The sequence below is a fragment of the Mirounga leonina genome, unplaced genomic scaffold, assembly GCF_011800145.1.
Source record: "Mirounga leonina isolate KUSES-001 unplaced genomic scaffold, KU_Mleo_1.0 Mir_493, whole genome shotgun sequence".
Lineage (NCBI taxonomy): Eukaryota > Metazoa > Chordata > Mammalia > Carnivora > Phocidae > Mirounga > Mirounga leonina.
The window spans coordinates 3,368,775-3,393,762 of record NW_023270780.1 but is presented as its reverse complement, the minus strand read 5'-3'; the positions used below and the strand labels follow the sequence as shown (position 1 = coordinate 3,393,762).

At 44.6% G+C, this 24,988-nt stretch overlaps 1 protein-coding gene across 3 annotated transcripts; it reads left to right on the top strand.

The window, feature by feature from the left end:
* The first annotated feature begins 219 nt into the window (after positions 1-219).
* Positions 220-5,877, top strand: S100A11 (S100 calcium binding protein A11). Of its 3 annotated transcripts, XM_034990075.1 has the most exons (4): positions 257-364; positions 1,548-1,606; positions 4,412-4,564; positions 5,547-5,877. In XM_034990075.1, exons 2-4 carry the CDS (start codon positions 1,583-1,585, stop codon positions 5,700-5,702), a joined length of 333 nt encoding a protein of 110 aa, XP_034845966.1. In that variant the 5' UTR covers positions 257-364; positions 1,548-1,582; the 3' UTR covers positions 5,703-5,877. The 3 variants fall into 3 exon arrangements, with proteins under 3 accessions (XP_034845967.1, XP_034845966.1, XP_034845968.1); XM_034990076.1 differs by lacking the exon at positions 1,548-1,606 and having other exon boundaries at positions 220-364; XM_034990077.1 differs by lacking the exons at positions 257-364; positions 1,548-1,606 and adding an exon at positions 524-607.
* The last annotated feature ends 19,111 nt before the right edge of the window (positions 5,878-24,988 follow it).

The window sequence follows — 24,988 nt, the reverse complement described above, 5'->3', positions numbered from 1 at the left end:
TGAATGAGCAGAGTGAGCTCGTACACGGAAAAGAGCCACGGACACGGGCACACCACGCCCAAGACCACTATGCAAAACCTTTAATTCAGAAAAGTCCTTTAAATCTTCAAGGCCCACAGGACAGGAAGAGACAGAGGGTACCGGGTGAGCGGCGCGTTGGGCAACGCGGGCGGGGCGGACAAGTCGGGATCTGCGCGGGGGAGGCGGAGGCGGAGGCGGGCTGGCGGGAGGGGAGGGCGCGAGTCGGGCGCGGCCGCGCGCGGGGCGGGGCGCCGAGAAAGACCCGAGCCCGCAGCCCGCCGCCCAGAACTCGCAGCGCCTCCGCCGCCGGACGCACGGCCCTCGCCCGTCCCGCGAACACATGGTAAGCCCGGCCTTTTTCTCGTCTTCGAGGCTCTGCAATGAAAAGAGCCACACGGTGCTTTCCACCACGCTTGATCTTTCATTTCTGTGTGGACGTGGCAGGAAGCAGGGCAGGAAAAAAAAATCCGGCGGGGGGGGGGTGGAATTGGGGTAGAGAGGCAGGAAGGAAGCAGCCCTAGTGATAGCTGTGATAGCAGCCGAGGGGCGGCCACCGGAGGGTCTCTGGCTCCAGGGCGGCGATAAGGTGCGGAGCTGGGGAAGGGGGCTGCGCTCGGCACCGCGTCCCCGCGGGGTGGCGCCACGCGCGATCCCCCTCCTCCGGGAAGTGGGCGAGTCGCGGGGTCCCGCCAGGGCTGGAGGCCCCTGGCCCAGCCCTGGGCTCGCGGAAGCCAGGGAGACAAGTGAAAGAGGTGGGGCAGAGGGGGCGTCCGGCCGCTCTAATTGTTTCTGTAGACCAGAAAAGGGCACGTCTCAGAACTGAGCCGTCTGAGTGAGCCCTGGGAAAATCGTTTCAGTAAGCTAGGCAACCGGCCAAGACACAAAGAGCCTGAAACTGAAGCGGCTCTCAGCTGTCGGAATGCAGCCCGGACGGTGGGAGGAGCCTCGTCCAGGCCGAGTCCCCTCCTCCTGCCCTTTTCCTCTGAACGCACCATCTTTCAGGGACTCGTGTCGTCATCTGTTTTTCTCTTCCTAGTTCCTGCCAACCTACTTTGAATTTTCTTTCGAACTTTTGCATTAAACTACCTCCAAAATTTACCTCCTCCAAGGCCTCTTTAGTGAAAGGAGTCAAATAAGCTTCCGCCCGGGGGCCAGATGGGGTTTCTGTGTCTCCCCCCTCCCCCCAAGCTATGAATGGATTTTACGTTTTTGAGTGGTTGAAAGAAAATCACAGGAAGAATAATACTTGTTAGACGTGAAATGATACGAAAATCAAACTTAATTGTCCATAAATGAAGTTTTACTAGCACACGGCCACGCCCGTTCCCCAATGAGTTGCCTGTGTGGTTGCTGTCCCGCGACAAAAGAGTGACAGAGACAACATGGACTACAGTGGCCTAATATATTTACTGTTTGACCCTTTACAAACAAATTTGCCCCCTTCTGCTCTAGTGTGTCAACCTTTATCGCAGCCTACTCTTCTCCTCTTTACTTTCCATGCATGTGTCCCATGGAACCTGGAAAAGGTGGACCCCGCACCAATAGGTGGTGAAGATCTGGAATGATTGTCCTGTCCTGGCGGAAGGTGGATGCCATTATGGATCCTTTGGGGGGCGGGGGAGTAGGAGGGTAGGAGCACATTGGTTAAGAATGACAACAGCAGGCGCGCCTGGGTGGCTCACTTGGTCAAGGGTGGGACTCTCGATCTCAGCTCAGGTCTTCATCTTAGGGTTGTGAGTTCAAGTCCCACATTGGGCTCCATGCTGGGCGAGGAGCCTACTTAAAAAAAATAAGTATGACAACAGCAATGCTGGAGTCTTTTTCAAGTGTTACTTCTTTTTCACATTACTTTTCCTTCCCCCTTTCCTCAAATGTTGAATATTTAGCATGCATTTTTAAAATTCTTTCACGGTATCCAGTTATCTCACACCATTTTCTTCTTCTTATCATGGTGCCAAATACAACTGTGAGGATGCAGGTGGGGAGTGCTGGCCTCCAGGCAGGAGATCTGGTTCTCCTCTCTCTCAGCCTCTGCTCCACCTTGAGCAAAGCTTTCCTGTCTCTGGGCCTCCCTTCTCTGGAACCATCTCCCAGGCCCCCTCCAGCTTGCAATTCCGTTTCAGTAGTTTGGTAATTGTGTTTCTTTCTTTTGCTCTGGAAAATTACCTCTGAGGAGAAATACAGAGGTTTTAATTTTTTCCATGTGTGGCTGATAGCAACAGTTTCAAGAAGGAAAAAAAAAATAGTCTAAATTATAGTCCTGATGTTAAGGAGGAAAAAAAATAAGGCAGAAAGCCACTTTGAAACCAGAAAAGCAAAACGGTCTGAATTCCACAAGGAAAGGGGGCAGAGGAGCATCTGTAGGCCTCACAAAGCCCTTGCTCCTTAGCCTGGAACCTTCTGCCTTATCTGGCTTGCCCTCCCAGCTGACCTTCTTCCTGTCAACTGACACATCGGTAAGACAGTGAGATTTTAGTTCCCATAAGGAAGGCGGTTGAGCAAACACATCTGTTTCCAGGCTATGGTATTCTGTTTCACTCCCAAACCCTGGACCTACAAACATTTTTCTTTCCTTAAGAAAAAGTTCTCTTTGAGAAAAAAGAAAAAATCCCAACAAGATGACTGTTGGGAAAGAATCCACCTCCAGAAGAGTTCATTAGAACCACCTCCGAGGGGGCTTTACAGATCAGGCAGCTCATCTAGCTGGTAAAGCACCTGGAGAAACGGCCGATGAAAAGGCTACAGGAGGGAAGAGGGAAGGAGCCCAAAGCTATGTGGCTAAGGGCTCAGATCATTCCGTTAATTACATTAATTACATTAATTATAGCCCACAGCTCGTTAATTACTAGGATTGAAAGCCTCCAGGAAGTCCCGAAAAGACCAAATTAAAAGCTAAATGCTAAATTGCAAATGTCACCGTCCAAACAAAGATCTTTTTTTTTTCAAGATTTTATGTATCTGAGAGAGAGAGAGAATGAGTGATGGGAGGGGCAGAGGGAGAGAGAAGCAGACTCCCTGCTGAGCAGGAACCCTGATGCAGAATTTGATCCCAAGACCCAGAGATCATCATCTGAGCCGAAGGCAGACGCTTTATGGACTGAGCCACCCAGGAACCCCACAAAGATCATTGTTAATACCTGAAGATAAAGCCTCAAAGGAGGGGCATGGCTGGCAAGTTTTCCAGAAAGCCTGCAGTGGCCAGACTAAACCACCAGGGGATCTAGGTACCAGCAGGAATGACCCGAAGACTCCGAAAAATAGGATTTCCCTGAAGAATTCTGTTACAAGGAAAGCGGGGCTCACACAGAATTGACCCCAGCTTCTCCTGGTGCTACCACAGCTAAGGTTCAGCTCTGTAGATGTCGGGAGCTGTGTGAATAGCAACCCAAGAGCTCCCTTCCTGAGATCCACCTTTGTGGTTTGAAGTGACCAAAGAAGTTCCTCCAGCCATTCCTGTAGGAATTAGTGGCATCTGGAAGTAGAAGGAACAAAGACCAAAACTGCAGAAAGGGACCTGGAGGCTGAGATTCTCGGGGTGGTTCTGCTATGTCAGTTCCCTTCTCATGTCTCCGTTTCCTCGCATGTAAAATTAATGGTTTCTAACCTTCGATATGAAAGCTGCTTTTGAACATCCAAAAAGCTCTCAGATCTCCCACCCCACACACAATAATAACTACGCATTTAGTATTCTTCTAGAAAATGCAAGAGTCCCAAGAATTCAGTATTGCTTTATTTTTACTTATTTAAGTAGTATTTAAGTAGCTTTATTTTTACTTATTTAAGTAGTATTTAAGTAGCTTTATTTTTACTTATTTAAGTAAGGGGCAGACAGACTCTTAAGCAGGCTCCACGCCCTGCTTGGGGCTCAATCTCACGACCCTGAGATGTGACCTGAGCCAAAATCAAGAGTCGGTCACCAAACCGACTGAGCCACCCAGACACCCCCCAGTATTGTCTTAAAAAGCTGCCATTTCATTCATCCCGGCAGCCTCTATATTCTCTTAGAAAATAGGAGATTATTTAATCTCTAGACAGTGCATGGTGTGCTTACAGATCTGTGGCTGTATAGTTATACATATGTTTACCCACAGATTCTCGAAACATCAGTAAAACCTGCCACGCTCACTCTCAGCAAGGCAGTCTACTGCTTTCAGACACACTCACCTGCTCCATGCGTACCCTCACTATGCTTCACCCGGAATAAACATGGGAACCAATAGAGGAGGCTCACGGAATGTGACTCTGTGTTTGTTCTGGGCCCCTCGTCCCTTAAAAAAATGACCTAGCCTTTTAGGAAACTGCTTTGCCCCGAAACGAAGGTATGAGATTCTCTATAGAGTGTTCTCTAGCATCTAGCCCTTGTCTGAGCCCTGACTTCTTTTCTCTAAAGGCAAAAATGTCCAGCCCTACTGAGACCGAGCGGTGCATCGAGTCTCTGATTGCTGTTTTCCAGAAGTTTGCTGGAAAGGAGGGTAACAACTGCACACTCTCCAAGACAGAGTTCCTAACCTTCATGAATACAGAACTGGCTGCCTTCACAAAGGTATTGCTCCCAGCCCCCGGCCCCCAAACTACCCAGAGCTCGAAATAAGACACTGGCAGAATGGCTAGAAGTGAAGGCCCAGCTGACCCCCACACTCCGCCTCCTTTTCATTCACTCTGAGCCAGGGGCCTGCATAGACAAGGTTGAGCCCCTAGGCCTCTGAGTGAGCTCTGCATGACCGTGAAAGGACCTTTTCTTCTTTTCTTTGAATAAGATATATTTTAAAGATCAAAGTTACCAAACTACATGACACAGGGAATGGTAATTTTTTTCTTTCCTTTAGGGAAAAGGCATACGAAACGGTAAATGGTGTAATAGGATAGTTTTCCAATTTTATTCCTCCATCCCAAAGCCTCTAGGGAAGCCCTGTCCCATGGAACTTTCTGTGATGATGGAAATAATGTTCTGCATATCTGCACAATCCCATGTGGGAGCCACATGGGATTTCAAGATGTTATGTATCTGAGAGAGAAAGAGTGGCAGGTGCCACTTTCGGACTGACTTTCTAAATCCCTAATTTAAATGGCCGTACGCAGCTAATGGCTGTACGTGCGTCATGTGTTGGCGGCTCAGCTGAGTGGGGGAGGAGGAGGCAGATCGGGGCCTGCATCCGCTTTCCACCTCGCATCACTCCACTTCCGTATAGTCCGTACACTGCGGTTGCATGCAACACTTGAAAAAGGTGTTCCGCTACTTTTGTGAAATTGCACAATCCCTGACCGTCACAGAGGAACCCTGGGCCGGGAGCCAGAAAACGTGGGTTCTGGTCACAGGTCTTCCCCTTCGGCAAGTCACTTCACCTGTTTGAGTCCGTCTCTGTGTCTGGGAAGTGGGAGTGTTACTAACCCCTACCCTGTACCGTACATTTCTTGTGAGACTAAGATGTGGCAGCATAATGGAAAGCATCTTAGAAAGTGTGATATAAATTAATGTATTATTAATAGTAATAGTATCATTATGATGGTTATTGTTCTCTTTGCAGAACCAAAAGGACCCTGGTGTCCTTGATCGCATGATGAAGAAACTGGACCTCAATGCTGATGGGCAGCTAGATTTCCAAGAATTTCTTAATCTTATTGGTGGCATGGCCATAGCTTGCCATGACTCCTTTACAAGGTCTACCCATTTCCGGAAGTGAATCAGAGGGGCTCTTGGGCCTTGGCCTCCAGACCACCTCTTTCCTTCAAAACAGCCTCCCAATCATCACGTCCTCCTCACATCCTCCACGGACCCTGAGCCCAGAGCGTCCACCACCCCCTGTGCAGGCCAGTCCTGCTGGTAGTTAATAAAGCAATAGCGTTTTTTAAAGCACACACTAAAGAGTCAGTACATTTGTGCCAGGGAGGAAGCAGCGTGGGAGGAATGGAATGAGCATGATGGAAGCAGTTCCCAGAGCTGCACAGTAAATAGTGAAAATACACACTGGGTGTAGATGTAATTATGACTCACAATACCAACAGGATCATTCCAGATTACTCAGACTGATGGAGAGATGTTACTTGTCATAACTCACTCAGTGCCCTAGTATGGGCACCGTCACAGGCTCTGAAGATACAGTCAGCAAGACAGACAAGGTCCCGCATTCACTGAGCTGACTTTCTAGTGGAAGGGAAAGACGGTGAATGAGTAAGCAACAAACAAGACGACTAGAATGTGATAAATCCTGTGGAGGAAAGATTACAAGGTGGTGTGTTAGGTTAATGGGGGCTGCGGGAGGGCATTCTTCTGAGATCTCATGTGTGCTGACATCTGAAGGATGAGATGGAGCAAACCTCAGGAAAAATGGAGGAGGGAGTTTCAGGAGAAGGAGCAGCAAGGGCAAAGGTCCTGAGGTAAGAAGGAGCAGGATGCTGGAGGAATGGAAAGGAGGCTAGTGTGGTCAAGGTCTTAATTTTCTAAGCCCTCTGATAAAGCAGCAGGGAAAGTGCCTAGACAGAAGGACTGGAAGGCTGACCCAGGGTTAAATACAGTGGACAAAGAGAAGCATGTTCTGGGGCACAGATCCCTAAGCAGCACAGGTGAAAGTGATTGTTTCTAGAGGCCCTCTGATTCCTTATCCATCTGCATGAGTTTTAACTTCGTAAAAAGCTCTCTAGATCGCAGTTTCTTCCTTCATAAATTAATAGAATGAATTAGACCATTACTGGGACCATTTTTTGTTTGGCTCTGACATTCCAGAATGAAGACCAGTGCCTCAGGCTGGCAAGACCCTAAGTTTTCAAGTAGAACTGTAACTACTATTTGGATAAGTTCCTTAATTCATTAGCAGCACGGGATAGAATCTGTAGTCCGTGAAAGTCTGCATATTATTCCCTTGGCAGGTGCACCCATATACAAATAAATAATAAAAATAATTAAAAAGTTATGAACACTGAGCCAGGGAAGAGATGAAAAAACATCAGGCACCCTAAGGTTACTGGCCCATTTGCTATTCTACCAAGAAATCACTGGCCCTGGCTTTAAGACGTCAGGCTCAGGGAACTAACTGAGAAATCTTTACTTACTTGGCTCCCTCAAACTTGGAAAGAAGTAAGACCCAATCTGTACCAAGCTTTTAATCCAAGATTCAAATCAACAACTCTCTGAAGTGCCTCCTATTTGCAATGAGTTTGGGGAGCAAGTGATAAGCTCATAAGGGTTGTTGTATTTAAAGTGCCATTAGTAGGTCCAGTTGGCAAGGCCCAGTGGGCATCTGCATTTGAAGTCTGGAGAGATCTGGCTTGAGAAACAGGAGGGCTTGGGGGCATGCCCTCAGTTGGAAAGGGGGGCAGTAGCAAGAGGAAGAAGACTCAGCAAAGGAGAGCCTAAGAGGTCGGGGAAGAGGAGCAGAGCTGACAGGGACAAGATCATGGCTAGGAACCCCATCAGACAATCACGGTCCTTCAACTCCAGGCCACGTGCGAAGCCTGCCTCCCATGCCTCACGCTCTGCCTGTGGATCTTGTCCACCCGTTTTCATTTACCCGTAGAGGCCAGTGACCACACATACCTCTCTCCTCAACCCGCCTCTAGCTCCTGAACTCCGACACTGCCTCCTGGATTTCTCCATGTAAAATAATACCAGTATCTTTCACATACTCAAGGATTGAACAAAATGTAGGTGGTCTGTGTATCTGGCAGAGGGGAATGAATAAGGCAGAGAAGATTTTTTTTTTAAGATTTTATTTATTTATTTGAGAGAGAGAATGAGAGAGAGAGAGCACATGAGAGGGGGGAGGGTCAGAGGGAGAAGCAGACTCCCTGCCGAGCAGGGAGCCCGATGCGGGACTCGATGCCGGGACTCCAGGATCATGACCTGAGCCGAAGGCAGTCGCTTAACCGACTGAGCCACCCAGGTGCCCAAGGCAGAGAGGATTCTTCTCCTCAAGAAACATTCTCTGGATCTGCATACCCCAAACTGAATTCACCATCCTCCCAAGCCCCCAGCTGGCCCCTCCTCCACTGCCCCCATCTCAGGAAATGGCACCTCCATCCACCTAGCCGCCCTGCCCAGAAACATGGAAGTCACTCGTCACATCCACCCAAACCCTCAAGTTCATCTCATTCTTCACCAAAATATCCCTCAAACCCACCCCAGGCTTCCCCCGACCCAGGCACCACTACCTCTGTCTGGATACTGCAGCAGCTTCCTCAGTGGCTCCGCTCCTCTCGCCCTGCCCGTCTCCAGACCTTCCTGAAGCCTCTGATCTGGTTGCTCTCCAGCTTCGCCTTTCAGTGGACTCCCCAGGGCTCTTGGGCATGGAAGGCCAGGCACAGCACCCCCACTTTGCTCACTGTGCACTGGGCCTCCCGGGCTCTGCCTTCATGCGTGCACTTACTATGTTCCAGCCATCATGACCTTTAGTTCCCTCAACACAAGGGGGTTCTCTCACCTCCTGGCCCGAGCTCTCTGCCCGGAACTCTGTCCCACCCTCACCACACCCATTCCCAGGTCTGTTTCCACCTACCCTTCCCTTCTCAGCCTACATGGTTTTTTTCTCCAGGAAGCCTCGCAAAATTCCAAGTGGGGATGAAGCGTCCCTCCCACAAACGATCAGGCTCCGTGCTTCCCCTTTCATGGCACTCACACTAATGGGTCTCTACACAGTGCATTTTCCCTGGGCAACCTTCTCCAGACTCATGGCTTTGATCTGTATGCTCATGACTTACATTTCTATATCCCCAGCCCAAATCTATCTCGAGAATTCTCAAGTCCTCTGCTGAACCCAACATCTCTACCTGGCTGTCCCACAGCTTGTTGTCGGTCATGAGAAATTCCATTTCAATTGTTGTAAGCAAAGCAGGAATTTATTGACTCGTGTAACTGAACAGCCAAGGGACAGCTTGGGCTTCAGCACAGCCGTAGGAGATGGTGTCTTTCTCTAAATTCCTGGGCTGTTCCCACCCTGGCCTGTTTCATGTGCCCACCCAGGCCAATCAATGGGTCTGATGGTATGCAGTGCACTGATCAACATAGGCTTGGACTGTGTACTTGACCCTTAGAACTGGGGTGGACCCCCACCCAAACTACGAGAACTAAGAGTTGGGAAGAGTGGATCAGACATGTGAGGTGGATCCTCCAAAAAACAAGGAGCATGCCCACATAAGGAACACATGCCTCCAACACAACATGTTTTCAACTGGACTCTACAGTTGACTACTGAACAACACAGGAGTTGGGGCTCTGACCCTCACGCAGTCGAAAATCCACACAGAACTTTTGGCTCCCTCCCAAACTCAACTACTAATAGCAAGAACCACAAGAGATTACTCTTTACTATAGTATGCAATTTACCAGCCAGGCAACTGCTCAGATGGTGGTATTAGCATTACACGTTTTGTGCAGATACTGGGATACTCCCAACATTTGGGCTCATTGCAATAGCAACCAGAGGCGGCTACAAAACTGCTATGGTACAGTATGTGCTACAGTTAATTTTATACAGTTATGATTTAATACTGCATTTTTATGCTCATTTACATTTCTCTTGACTGCTAATGCTGCCACATACAGTCTGTAAGTGTGTGTGTTGAGTTTTGATAAATTTTAACTCTTACATAATAGATTTTTTTTTTAAGATTTTATTTATTTATTCATGAGAGACAGAGAGAGAGAGGCAGAGGGAGAAGCAGGCTTCCCGCTGAGCAGGGAGCCCGATGCGGGGCTCGATCCCAGGACCCTGAGATCATGACCTGAGCCGAAGGCAGACGCTTAACCATCTGAGCCACCCAGGCGCCCTATAATAGATTTTTGTATACATTATGGTAATAAGTAATAAAATAGACTAGTATCTACATATATTTTTTTTAATATTTTTTTTAAAGATTTTATTTATTTATTATTTGACAGAGAGAGACACAGCGAGAGAGGGAACACAAGCAGGGGGAGGGGGAGAAGGAGAAGCAGGCTTCCCGCGGAGCACGGAGCCTGACACGCCGCTCGATCCCAGGACCCTGGGATCATGACCTGAGCCGAAGGCAGACGCTTAACGACTGAGCCACCCAGGCGCCCCGTATCTACATATATTTTATGCCTTGTGACATACCTGTTTCTTAATATTTTTGATATTTCAATTATGCAGTTCATGAGTTTTTTCAAATTGTTGCAGATCTCTAAAAAGTCTTCCAATATATTTATTGAAAAAAAATCAACATGTAAGTGGACCCGTACAGTTCAAACCTGTGTGGTTCAAGGCTCAATTGTATATCCTTCTTCCAGAACCTGATCCTGTTGATTCATTCCCAATTTCAGTGGATTGCATCACCATCCACCCAGCTGTCCAAACCAGGAAACTGGAGATGATCCTAGACTTTCATTCTCACAACTACATCTAGTCATCATTTCTTGGGTTTTACTCTTGCATATGCATCCCGTCCTCTCCACCCTTGTCGCTTTATTTCAGACCTTTCTTGTAACTGACTCACTTAACCATCTCCCTATTCCCTCTAAAAAAAAAAAAAAAAAAAAAACTGCTGCCTGATGACCATAGAACCGCAAATGTCCGAGGCTAACTGATAACTCTTGGGGAGCCCCCATCATTGAAATCATGTGTTCACTAAGAGCATATTTGTGGTTGTTCCCAAATCTGTTTATATCAGTTGTACTTGTTCTTTGAAAATTGAAATTTAAATAGTCTATAAACCAAAAAATATGGGTACAGAAGGTTGTCTTTATGAAAGCCAAATTGAATTTTCAAAGACTTGATTAGGGAAATTCACTGAAGATCACTGTAGTTGATGTAGGTGTATCTGAGACAACCATAAACAAATGAGGGAAAAAACTGGTAAAAATCTAGAAGCATCTTTCACTTAGATTGTCCCACAATTATCTTTAAATTCTCCACTAAAAAAAAAGAAAACAACAACAAAAACTAGGGTCGCCTGGGTTGCCCAGTCGGTTAAGCGTCTGACTGTCGGTTTCGGCTCAGGTCATGATTTCATGGTCGTGGGATGGAGCCCCATGTAGGGCTCCACACTCAGCGAGGAGTCTGCTTGAAGATTCTCTCCTTCTACTCCTCTCCCCACTCACACCTGCGACACATGTGCATGCCCTCTTTCTCTAAAATAAATATTTCTTTTAAAAAAATCCTAAAAGTCATCATGCATGTGATTTACACAAGAAAGGTAATATAGCAAAATATTGGTAAGCATACATGTTTTAAGTAAATATTTGAAATATTGTTACTTTTATGAATACTCGTTTGAACTGATTTCTTTTAATAAGCCAGCCAATTACTGGTCCCTCCCCTTCCAAAAAGATAGCCTCTACTCTTTTGCAATAAACTCTCTTACTCTTCTTCCTGTCCCCAGTTTGACCTCTTCCACTCCTTTCTCCACCCTGTGACCAAAAGGGTTTTAAAGGCGGACTTGATGGTGTCACTCCCATGGTAAAATGGCATTGGTTCCTCTCAACATGCAGCATAGACACCAGACTCATCTTGGGACACTCCAGAGTCCTCACAGTCCAGGCTCTGCCACCCTTCAGTCTCATTTCCCGCTCTCACGTGATCACTTTTCCCTAGCCTTGCCAAACACTCCTGAACTGACAGCTAAGTGTGCTGCCTCTGTGCCTTCATAGGTTCTTCTCACTGCCCTGAAAGCCCACCGCCCCCTGTCCACCTCATCCTGCTCATCCCCTAGAGCAGCACAAGTGTGGTCTCCTCCAGGAAGCCTTCCCTCCACCCACCCACCCCCAAGACTGGTTTTAATGTTCTTATTCTATGCTCCCACAGCACTCTGTTCTACCTCTCTCATAGTGCTTATCACCCTGTATTGCAATGGTGCTTTTACTTGTCTGTCTTCCCTGACTTGACTTTGAATTCAAGAACAGGGACCTTGTTAAATGCACCTTGACATCACTAGTACTTAACATGGTGCCCAGCATATACAGTAGCCCCTTTATCCATGGCTTCAGTTACCTGTGGTCAACCAGAAGCAGATGATGCTCCTCTGACCTGTCATCAGAAGGTCAATAGCAGCCCAACCCTGCTAGATTGTGGTGCCTATCACCGCACTTCATCGCATCATGCCGGCATTTTATCATCTCACAACATCACAAGAAGGGTGAGTACAGTACAGTAAGATATTTCGAGAGATCATCCTCGCATAACTTGTATTACAGTATATTGTTATAATTGCTCTGTTTTATTATTATTCATTGTTGTTAATATCTTACGATGCCTAGTTTATGAATTAAGCTTTATCAAAGATATGTATGGGGGCACCTGGGTGGCTCAGTTGGTTAAGTGTCTGCCTTCAGCTCAGGTCATGATCCCAGGGTCCTGGGATTGAGCCCCACATCGGGCTCCCTGCTCAGCGGGGAGTCTGCTTCTTCCTCTGCTCCTCCTCCTGCTTGTGTTCTCTCTCTCTCAAATAAATTAAATTAAATTAATTAAATTAAAAGATATGTATGTTAGGAAAAAACATAGCATAGTATGGTACTACTCATGGTTTCAGCATCCACTGGGGGTCTTGGAACGTATCCCCCACAGATAAAGGGGGACTACTGTAGTGGATCTGAAAAAATAGATAATGCTATAAAATCAGATTTAGGGCACTGTATCAGTCAAGGTCCCCACAGAAAACACATGCACACTTAAAGGGTCACAAAGAAAGTTTAATGAAGAAACTATTATAGAGGTGTGGGCAGGGATAAGATAAACAACAAGCAAAGGACCAGGGACTAGCAAAATTAGGAAGCTGTTTCCACCACTAGGCCTGACTGGACAAGGCAAGAGAGCAGTTACTGGAAGCCAGCAAGACCCACAGGCAAAAGAAAGGGGTCCCTCAGAGATGGTGTGGCCTTAGGTACAGAAATGCAGCCACTGTCAGAACACAGGAGGCAAGAGCGAGCCAAGGGAAAAAATACCAATTTCTCTCCCTTCCTACCTTCTGATCTGCTGCCAGTGCCTCTCATAGGACAACCCAGCTGGAAGGCTGAGCAGGACAGAGAAGCACAGAGTGTATCTGGAGGGACAGGGAGAATATCCGGCACATTGTAGAAGGGTGAGATCAGTATTTCCCTACCAGGTAGTTACTCCTGCCACAGAAAGAGGCAGAGGACAAAGTACCAACACTAATGCACATAGTTTTTTTTTTTAATACATATTCTTAATTTATTGAAATATTTTTTCCTTTTATTGTGGTTAAATATACATAACATGAAATTTAACATTTTAACCATTTTTAAAGGATTTATTTATTTTTGAGAGAGAGAGAGAGTGTGTGTGCGCGTGTGATTGGGGGGAGGGGCAGAGGAAGAGAATCTTCAAGCAGACTCCACGCTGAGTGCAGAGCTCAATCTCACAACCCATGAGATCATGACCTGAGCTGAAACCAAGAGTCAGATGCTTAACTGACTGAGCCACCCTGGCATCCCCATTTTAACCATTTTTAAATTCACAGTTGAGAAGCATTAAATACATACATTCACATTATTGTGCAACCATCACTACCATCCATCTCCAGAACTTTTTCGTCTTCTTCGACTGAAACTCTGTACACATTAAATAATATTTCCTCGTTCCCCCCCTTCTCCCATTCCTGGCAACCAACATTCTACTTTCCATCTCTGTAAATCTGACTACTGCATGTACCTCATATAAGCAAAATCATATATTTGTCCTTTTCTAACTGGCTTATTTCACTTAGCATAATGTCCTTAAGTTTCATCCATGTTGGGTGCCTGGGTGGCTCAGTTGGTTAAGCGACTGCCTTTGACTCAGGTCATGATCCTGGAGTCCTGGGATCAAGTCCCACATCAGGCTCCCTGCTCAGCAGGGAGTCTGCTTCTCCCTCTGACCCTCCTCCCTCTCATGCTCTCTGTTTCTCATTCTCTCTCTCACAAATAAATAAAATCTTAAAAAAAAAAAAAGTTTCATCCATGTTGTGGGATATGTCAGAACTTCCTTTTTAGGGCTGAATAATATTCCATCGTATGTGTATAACTCATTTTGTATATCCATTCATCCATCAATGGACACTTGATTGTTTCCACCTTTAGGTTATTGTGAATAGTGCTGCTATGAACATGGGTGTACAAATATCTGCTCAAGCCCCCATTTTCAATATCTTTGGATACATATCCAGAAGTGGAATTGCTGTATTTTTTGGAACCACCATACTATTTTCCATAGCAGTTGCACCATTTTACATGTTCACCAGCAATGCACAAAGGTTCCAATTTCTCCATATCCTCACTGACACTTGTTTTTTGTTTTTTAAGTAATAGTCATCCTAATGGACATGAAGTGATATCTCATTGTTTTGATCTGCATTTCTCTAATAACTAGTGATGTTACACATATTTTCATGTAATTCTTGGCCATTTATATGTCTTCATTGGAAAAATCTATTTGAGTCTTTTGCCAATTTTTTCCAGCTTTATTGAAGTATAATTAATATAGAAAAACTGTATAATTTATATAATTTGGTGACTGTGCCCATTTTTTAATCAGGTCATTTTTTTGTTATTGAGTTGTAGGAGTTCTTTATATACAGTGAATAATAATCCCTTAGCAAGTGCATGATTTGAAAAATTTCCTGACAATCTGTGGGTTGCCTTTTCACTCTATTGATAATGTCCTTTGATGCATAGACGTTTTTAATTTTGATGAAGTCCAATTTATTTTTTCTTTTATTGCCTGTGATTCTGTTGTCATATCCAAGAAATCATTGCCAAATCCAATGTTGATTCTTTTTTTAATGAAAAAAAAAAGAAAAAAGAAGCCAAAATCCATCCCTTTTGATGAAGATTTGGGCCATGATGCTAGCTAGGACTTCTGTTAAGAACGAAGATGGAGGGGAACCTGGGTGGCTCAGTCAGCTAAGCAGCTGCCTTCAGCTCGGGTCATGATCTCAGGGTCCTGGACTCAAGCCCCACATGGGGCTCCCTGGTCCGCAGGGAGCCTGCCTCTCCCTTTCCCCTCACCACCCGCTTATGCTTTCTCAAATAAATAAAATCTTTAAAAAAGAAGAAGAATGAAGATTGAAGGGCACCTGGGTGGCTCAGTCAGTTAATCATCCAGTTAATGGTTTCAACTCAGGTCATGATCTCAGGGTTGTGGGGTCAAACCCCAAGTTAGGTTCTGTGCTCAGCACGGAGTCTCCTTGTCCCTCTCCCTCTCTCTCTAGCAAATAAACAAAATCTTTAAAAAAAAAAAAAAAAGAAGAGGAAGAACGAAGATGGAGCAGATACAGCAAGCCCCTTTCCTACTACAAACAATGCTAGATAAAATGGAAACCCCTTCCCCTAAAAAGTCTAAATACTTGGTCAATCAAAAGATAGAAAGAGAAATTGCCAGATGCCAAAAGCAAAGAGGGAACTCAGAGCTGTAACAGTACACCAGAGTTGAGGCCATGTGACCCAGGGCTACAGTAGAGAACAGGAACTGAACCCTTAGCTAAAGGAGACAACTACTGAAGAGTTGCACTGTCCCTGCAGAGACTGGAAAACTCGCCCTACCATCCTAGACAGCACTCAGAATGAACCCCGGGGTCTCTCATCAGAGAGAAATCAGAGCACCGAACCTGTGCTTCCTGAAGCCATGGGGCTCAAACCCACACTGCTCCTTGGTACCAAATCCCCAGGCTAAGAGATTAAAAAGCGCTACAGAGCAGTAAGCACCATAAAACCCTAGAGAAATGCAAACCACCTCATGAAGATGACCCAGCTATTTGGAGGATTTCTACAGAAGATAAATCCTGCTAAAATGGGCTCACAAACATTACATGCACATGAGGGACCATTAGTTTATGCAACAGAGGAAAGACTTTGCACCCAAGTAATGAGAGCGAGCGAGCAATCTGGACAGGACCTTAACATGAGTATGTTTAAAATGTTCAAATAAATAGGGGTGCCTGGGTGGCTCAGTCAGTTAAGTGTCCTACTTTTGATTTCAGCTCAGGTTTTGATCTCAGGATCTCAGGGTCATGAGTTCAAGCCCTGCATTGGGCTCCACACTGGGTGTGGAGCCTACTTAAAAAAAAAAAAAAGTTCAAATAAACAAAGCAAGAAATAGGACACATAAAACAAGAACAGGAATACATGAAGGGAAAAAAAGAGCCAAAGAGAGCTTCTATAAATGAAATATATAGCCATGCAAATATATAAAGATGGTGAAGCTGGGCACTCCACCAACAATTCATGGCCCAGCTCCAATTTTGGGGGAGAGACTCATTCCCCCCTTGGCTGCACCACCAAGACCTTGGTGCCTCACTGCCCTACCTACCTCACAATGACCCTATTGTACTGCCCATGAACCTGGTGAGAGATGTACTGGGAATTCAGGCAGAAGGACGGTGAGGACCACACCTGTGCTGGGATAGTGATAATTCATGCTTTGTTTCTCTGCCCTCTCTAATCTCCTAAATCTCCCCCAGCTACTGCTGAAAGCATTCCCACAAAACTGCAGGCAAGAAAGAAAACTCTGGGAGGGAAAGGCAAGTCTGCACTGGCTGGGAACTGGGTTCTGAGTGATCCAAGCCCCCTGAGAAAACAGGCTGTGAGGGCAGAGAGAAACAATGATAATCTGGAGCCCGAGCCCCACCTCTCTCATCTGAGAACCTGACCTTCCCAGAGAGAAGTGTTCCTGTTACTACATTCATATTTTATGCCCACAGCAGCTTAGTGTCAACACTATCATTAATCATGATCTGCAGAGCACCAGGGCTTCTGGTAGGAACACAAAACAAAGACAATGACACAGGAATGCTGCAAGTCCAGTCCATAAAGAGATTAACTCTTGGCAGAGGAAGAAAACCAAATGTGAAAGTTGGGGAAGGTGTAAATTAGTATCAACCAGGCAGCAGGGGTTGCTTCATAAAATGCCAATTCACCTGCTCCTCATTTCCTCACCACTAAACTTCCTCAACCCCCTCGAAATCTGGATGCTTTCTCCTCCCCATGGCTCAAATTGCTTCCCCCAGTGTCTGATAAATCCTTACTGCATTAGCAAATCCAGTAGCAGCCTCTCCACCTTCACAGTCCTCCACTCACAGCACTGTTGGACCCTGGTGACTGTTTCCATGTCCCTGGAAATCAGCCCCTCCCTGGAGTCTCACCATTCCACGCTGTCTGCTTCCCCTGGTCTCAGAACATGTACAGTCTGGTCTCGGACAACTGTGTGATCTTGAGCAAGTTCTCCAAGTCTCTCCCTCTTTAGCGGGAAAGTAGAGATGACACCACCTACCCTACCTTCTGTAAGACTGGAGGGAAATAGTGAGTGTGAGAGTACCCTTAAAAAGACAATGCTAAGTGGGGCGCCTGGGTGGCTCAGTCTGTTAAGCAGCTGTCTTGGGCTCAGGTTGTGATCCTGGGGTCCTGGGATCGAGCCCCGCATCGGGCTCTGCTTGGCTTGGTCGGAATTCGTCTGCTTCTCTCTCTCCCTCTGCCTCCCCCAGACACACACACCCTGGCTTGTCTCTCTCTCTCACTCACTTTCTCCCAAATAAATAAATAAAAATCTTTTAAAAAATAAAATACATATATAATCAATATATACCTAAAAAAGTAACTAGAAAATGTTCAAATGTCCCCCAATTATCTCATAAAGGTATTTTACAGTTTGTTTGCACAAATTAGAATAAAATAAGGTCCCCTTAGTGCAAGTGATTGATACGTATCTTACAGCTCTTTTACTCTGCAGTCTCTCTCTCCCTTTTCCTCCCTGTCCCTTGCTATTTATTTATTGAAGAAACAAGTTCATTTGTCTTGTAAGATTTCTCATAGTTTTTTGCTAATGTATTCCTCTGTTCATGTTTAATATGCTCCTCTTCTCCTACACTTTCGAAAAATTAGAATCAGATTTGAAGCCTGATCAGACTCAGGTTCGAGTTTTTTGCAAAGAATACTTCAGAGCCGATGTGTGCTTTCATCAGGATTCCCATAGCATCTTTTTGCTTCTCCTTTTGTGAGGTCACTGATGTTCACTGATGCTCACTATCCCAATCCATTATTTCATTAGGAGTTGCAAAATCGAAATAGTTTTATTCTATTCATTTTTAGTTATGATGCTTTTAAAAAGAGAAACTCTTCATCAACTATTTGGTTATCCTAAAGAACAGTTTACATAGGAAGAGCAGGGTAAATCTTGATTCTTTCCCTTTATTTACCAGTTTTCAAAGTAACAGTTGGTTCCCAAGTGTGATACTGTGATTTACAAAGAGAAATATATATTTGGTCTTTGTCTCCATTTCTGGCACAGAGCTCCTAAAACTCTTGGAATTAGTATTTTGTTATGTTAATGAGGTGGCTTTTGGAAAGCACCTGAGGTTGGGGCTGGTTACCAGGGGAACCAACCGTGTGACTGAACAGCTGGAACTTTCAGTCCATACCCCTGACCTCCAGGGATGGGACAGTGGCTAGAGATTGAGCTCAGTCACCAATGGCCAATGATTGAATCAATCATGCCTATGTAATGAAACCTCCACAAAAACCCAGAAAGACAGGGTTCAGAGAGCTTCTGGGTTGCTGAACATGTGCAGATGCAGGGAGAGTGACCCTCCCAGAGAGCACGGAAGCTCCCAGCCTCTTCCCACATACTTTGCTGAATGCATTTCTGCCATCTGGCTGTTCCTGATTTATATCCTTTTATAATAAACCAGTAATCTAGTAAGTAAAATGTTCCTCTGAGTTCTGTGAGCCACTCTAGCAAATTAATCGAACCTGGGGAGGGGGCTGTTGGAACTTCCAATCTATAATCAGTTGGTCAGAAGCACAGGTGGCCCCCTGGACTTTCAATTGGCTCTGAAGTTGGGGGATGGGCAGTCTTGTATGAGCCATTAACCTGTGGGTCCCACGCCACCTCCAAGGAGACAGGGTCAGAATTCAGTTAAATTATAGAACACCCAGCTAGTATCAGAGAATTCCTTGGTGGTATGGGAGGAAAAAAACCCACACATTATAGTTGGCGTCAGAATCATTACCTAGCATTCTCTAAAAGTGAGCAATGAGATCATTTTGTTATTTAGTTCCATTATTAACTCATGGATTTAAGCATATTTATTGTGTTTCAGTTATGTTCTTGATGCTCATAATGTTCCATGTTTAGCCTATGGGAGCTCCTTTGAGTTGGGTCCTAAGCCCTTTTGACATGACTCCAGTAGTCTTTGATAACCTCCTTGCTTTCTGGTATAAGGTGTTCCTGGCTGATCTTGTACATTTCCTGCACCAGACCTTTCTTCAAGTACCCCCTGCTTCCTTTTCTCAACCCGTCTCACTCTTCATTTCCTTTGCCAGCTCTTCTCCCTGTGCTTTAACTGTGGTCAATGCCAGACTCAGTCTCTGACCATCTCCTCTTGTGTCCCTATAATCTCTCCCATCAGTGAAAGTCTAACCAGTAATGCTTCAACTAGCACTTCATGCTGGTCTATATTTTTACATCCCTAACAAGAATAAGCTCTTTAACCTGGTTGGACTTGCACTGCCTCTGCACCTTTGATACTTCTCCCTTCACATGGAATTCAATTTGACATAATTCTACTTAAATTTATTGTCTTCTATGTCCTAAGTGTTGTACCCTTACTGTTAATATTGGTAGTAATAATGGTAATAGCTAGTAACTTATGGAGTACTTATTACATGCCATACACTTAGAGTTTTACATACATTATCTTTTATATTCCTTTAATAATCCTATAATATAAGCTCAGTTGTTTTTTTGTTTTGTTTTGTTTTGTTTTTTTAAGATTTTATTTATTTGACAGAGAGACACAGTGGGAGAGGGAACACAAGCAGGGGGAGTGGGAGAGGGAGAAGCAGGCTTCCTGCTGAACAGGGAGCCTGATGCAGGGCTCGATCCCAGGACCCTGGGATCATGAACTGAGCCGAAGGCAGATGCTTAACGACTGAGCCACCCAGGGGCCCCGATATAAGCTCAGTTTTTAACACCTATTTTACAGAGGCAGAAACTAAGGCACAGAGAGAATCAGAACTTTTCCCAAGTCTCACAGCAAATAAGGAAGAGACAAGGCCAGGTTGGCCTGACTCCAGATGATGGTTAATACTACATCAACTTGACTTGGGAAAGGGATGCCCAGAGAGCTGGTAATACATGATTTCTGGGTGTGTCTGTGAGTATATTTTCAGAAGAGAATAGCATTTGAATTGATAGAGTGAGTAAAGCAAATGGTCGTTCCCCATGTGGGGTGGGCATCATCTAATCCACCAAGATCCCAAAGAGAACAAAAAGGCAGAGGAGGGGAGAATTTGTACTCTCTGTTTGAACCGAAACCACCATCTTCTCCTGCCCTTGGACAGCGACACCTGCTTCTTGAGCTTTCAGATTCAGATGGGGATTTACATCATCAGCCCTCCAGATTCTCAGACCTTTGGATTTATATTGAATTATACCACCAGCTTTCCTGGTTCCCCATCTAGCAGACAGCAGGTACTGGGACCACTCGGCCTCCATCACCTCTTGAGCAGATTTCTACAATAAACCTCCTCTTGGTTCTGTTTCTCAGGAGAAACCTTCTACTTTCCAAAATCCTATATTCGCCACTACACCATTCATCCTTTCTCTCCTCTCTGTGTGGCCTAATCCCACATATTTTACAGACTTTAACCTCAGGTCTCATGTCTTCCAAAAGCTCCCACACCCACTCTGATCAGCATGGCTCTCCCTCTCCTCTGAATTCCTGCACCACCAAGAAGCACTTGAGAACACACTGCCAAGCATCTCTGTTCCACTCCAGCTGCAGAGTCTGATTCCCTGGGCCCAGGGTACAGCCCGAGTTTCTACCTTTCTGCGAGCTCCCAGGGGATGCCACTGCTGCTGGTCCACGGACCACACTTTAAGTAGCCAGGGCTTAACAGACATATCCATATACCTTCATCAAGTATATTTTCCAAAATATGATCAATGGTTACCTCTGGATGCTCATCTTTTTCTTTATATTTCTGTTTTCCATTTTTCTTTTTTTTTTAATTTTTTATTGTTATGTTAATCCCCATACATTACATCATTAGTTTTAGATGTAATGTTCCATGATTCATTGTTTGTGCATAACACCCAGTGCTCCATGCAGAACGTGCCCTCTTTAATACCCAACACCAGGCTAACCCATCCTCCCATCCCCCTCCCCTCTAGAACCCTCAGTTTATTTCTCAGAGTCCATCATCTCTCATGGTTCGTCTCCCCCTCAGATTTCCCCCCTTTCATTCTTCCCCTCCTGCTATCTTCTTTTTTTTTTCTTAACATATATTGCATTATTTGTTTCAGAGGTACAGATCTGTGACTCAACAGTCTTGCACAATTCACAGCGCTCACCATAGCACATACCCTCCCCAATGTCTATCACCCAGCCACCCCATCCCTCCCACCCCCCACTCCAGCAACCCTCAGTTTGTTCCTGAGATTAAGAATTCCTCATATCAGTGAGGTCATATGATACATGTCTTTCTCTGTTTGACTTATTTTGCTCAGCATAACACCCTCCAGTTCCATCCACGTCGTTGCAAATGGCAAGATCTCATTCCTTTTGATAGCTGCATAATATTCCATTGTATATATATATACCACTTCTTCTTCTGTCGATGGACATCTTGGCTCTTTCCACAGTTTGGCTATTGTGGACATTGCTGCTATAAACATCGGGGTGCAAGTACCCCTTTGGATCCCTACATTTGTAGCTTTGGGGTAAATACCCAGTAGTGCAATTATGCTGGATCGTAGGGTAGCTCTACTTTCAACTTTTTGAGGAACCTCCATACTGTTTTCCAGAGTGGTTGCACCAGCTTGCATTCCCACCAACAATGTAGGAGGGTTCCCCTTTCTCTGCATCCCTGCCAACATCTCTAGTTTCCTGACTTGTTCATTTTAGCCATTCTGACTGGTGTGAGGTGGTATCTCATTGAGGTTTTGATTTGGATTTCCCTGATGCCGAGTGATGTTGAGCACTTTTTCATGTGTCTGTTGGCCATTTGGATGTCTTCTTTGGAAAAATGTCTGTTCATGTCTTCTGCCCATTTCTTGATTGGATTATTTGTTCTTTGGGTGTTGAGTTTGATAAGTTCTTTATTGATTTTGGACACTAGCCCTTTATCTGATATGTCATTTGCAAATATCTTCTCCCATTCTGTTGGTTGTCTTTTGGTTTTGTTGACTGTTTCTTTTGCTGTACCAAAGCTTTTTATCTTGATGAAGTCCCAATAGTTCATTTTTGCCCTTGCTTCCCTTGCCTTTGGCGATGTTTCTAGGAAGAAGTTGCTGTGGCTGAGGTAGAAGAGGTTGCTGCCTGTGCTCTCCTTTAGGATTGTGATGGACTCCTGTCTAACATTTAGGTCTTTCAACCATTTTGAGTCTATTTTGTGTGTGGTGTAAGGAAATGGTCCAGTTTCATTCTTCTGCATGGGGCTGTCCAATTTTCCCAACACCACTTGTTGAAGAGACTGTCTTTTTTGCATTGGACATTCTTTCCTGCTTTGTTGAAGATTAGTTGACCATAGACTTGAGGGTCCATTTCCAGGCTCTCTATTCTGTTCCATTGATCTATGTGTCTGTTTTTGTGCCAGTACCATACTGTCTTGATGATGACAGCTTTGTAATAGAGCTGGAAGTCCAGGGGCACCTGGGTGGCTCAGTCATTAAGCATCTGCCTTCGGCTCAGGTCATGATCCCAGGGTCCTGAGCTCAAGCCCCTCATTGGGCTCCCTGCTCAGCGGGAAGCCTGCTTCTCCCTCTCCCACTCCCCCTGCTTGTGTTCCCTCTCTCACTGTGTCTCTCTCTGTCAAATAAATAAATAAAATCTTAAAAAAAAAAAATAGAGCTGGAAGTCTGGAATTGTGATGCCACCAGCTTTGCTTTTCTTTTTCAACATTCCCCTGGCTATTCGGGGTCTTTTCTGGTTCCATACAAATTTTAGGATTATTTGTTCCATTTCTTTGAAAAAAGTGGATGGTATTTTGATGGGGATTGCATTGAATGTGTAGATTGCTCTAGGTAGCATTGACATCTTCACAATATTTCTTTTTCCAATCCATGAGCATGGAAAGTTTTTCCATTTTGTTGTGTCTTCCTCAATTTCTTTCATGAGTATTTTATAGTTTTCTGAGTACAGATCCTTTGCCTCTTGGGTTAGATGTATTCCTAGGTATCTTATGGTTTTGGGTGCAATTGTAAATGGGATCGACTCCTTAATTTCTCTTTCTTCTGTCTTGTTGTTGGTGTATACGAATGCCACTGATTTCTGTGCATTGATTTTATATTCTGCCACTTTACTGAATTCCTGTATGAGTTCTAGCAATTTTGGGGTGGAGTTTTTTGGGTTTTCCACATAAAGTATCATATCATCTGCAAACAGTGAGAGTTTGACTTCTTTTTTGCCGATTTGGATTCCTTTTGTTTCTTTTTGTTGTCTGATTGCTGTGGCTAGGACTTCTAATACTATGTTGAATAGCAGTGGTGATAGTGGACATCCCTGCCGTGTTCCTGACCTTAGGGGGATAGCTCTCAGTTTTTCCCCATTGAGAATGATATTGGCTGTAGGTTTTTCATAGATGGCTTTTATGATATTGAGGTATGTCCCCTCGATCCCTATCCTCTTAAGAGTTTTGATCAAGAAAGGATGCTGTGCTTTGTCAAATGCTTTTTCTGCATCTATTGAGAGGATCATATGATTCTTGTTCTTTCTTTTGTTAATGTATTGTATCACATTGATTGATTTGCAGATGTTGAACCAACCTTGTAGCCCAGGGATAAATCCCACTTGGTCATGGTGAATAATGTACTGTTGGATCCTATTGGCTAGTATTTTGGTGAGAATTTTTGCATCCATGTTCATCAAGGATATTGGTCTGTAATTCTCCTTTTTGATGGGGTCTTTGTCTGGTTTGGGGATCAAGGTAATGCTGGCCTCATAAAACGAGTTTGGAAGTTTTCCTTCCATTTCTATTTTTTGGAACAGTGTCAGAAGAATAGGTATTAATTCATCTTTAACTGTTTGGTAGAATTCCCCTGGGAAGCCATCTGGCCCTGGGCTTTAGTTTGTTGGGAGATTTTTGATGACTGCTTCAATTTCCTTAGTGGTTATAGGTCTGTTCAGGTTTTCTATTTCTTCCTGGTTGAGTTTTGGTAGTTGACACATCTCTAGGAATGCATCCATTTCTTCCAGGTTATCTAATTTGCTGGCATAGAGTTGCTCATAATATGTTCTTATAATTGTTTGTATTTCTTTGGTGTTGGTTGTGATCTCTCCTCTTTCATTCATGATTTTGTTGATTTGGGTCATTTCTCTTTTTGATAAGTCTGGCCAGGGGTTTATCAATCTTGTTAATTCTTTCAAAGAACCAGCTCCTAGTTTCATTGATCTGTTCTACTGTTCTTTTGGTTTCTATTCCATTGATTTCTGCTCTGATCTTTATTATTTCTCTTCTCCTGCTGGGTTTAGGCTTTATTTACTGTTCTTTCTCCAGCTCCTTTAGGTGTAGGGTTGGGTTGTATATTTGAGACCTTTCTTGTTTCTTGAGAAAGGCTTATATTGCTATATACTTTCCTCTTAGGACTGCCTTTGCTGCATCCCAAAGATTTTGAACAGTTGTGTTTTCATTTTCATTGGTTTCCATGAATTTTTTAAATTCTTCTTTAATTTCCTGGTTGACCCATTCATTCTTTAGTAGGATGCTCTTTAGCCTCCATGTATTTGAGTTCCTTCCAACTTTCCTCTTGTGATTGAGTTCTAATTTCAAATCATTGTGGTCTGAAAATAGGCAGGGAATTGTACATTGTACTAATGTACAATTAGTACATTGTACTAATGTCCATATTGAGTAGGTCCCTGGCAGTTGGTACTACCTCTTGTTCTTTTTGTTGAGGTGACTTTTTCCATCTTATCATTTTTTCAGAGGAGAATAGATGAATGAGAGAACAAAATGCTAACAGGGTAACAACGTCACCAGAAAATATACTCTAAACAAATCAGAAAAGACCTGAAGCTGGGGGAAAAGAAA

What these genes read in the sequence shown, in the direction of transcription:
- S100A11 (XM_034990075.1), top strand. Translation starts at nt 1,583, where the DNA reads ATGATTGTCCTGTCCTGGCGGAAG. An exon ending in TTGTCCTGTCCTGGCGGAAG is followed by an intron (nt 1,607 to 4,411) that starts GTGGATGCCATT and finishes TTTTCTCTAAAG; the next exon opens with GCAAAAATGTCCAGCCCTAC. An exon ending in AACTGGCTGCCTTCACAAAG is followed by an intron (nt 4,565 to 5,546) that starts GTATTGCTCCCA and finishes TTCTCTTTGCAG; the next exon opens with AACCAAAAGGACCCTGGTGT.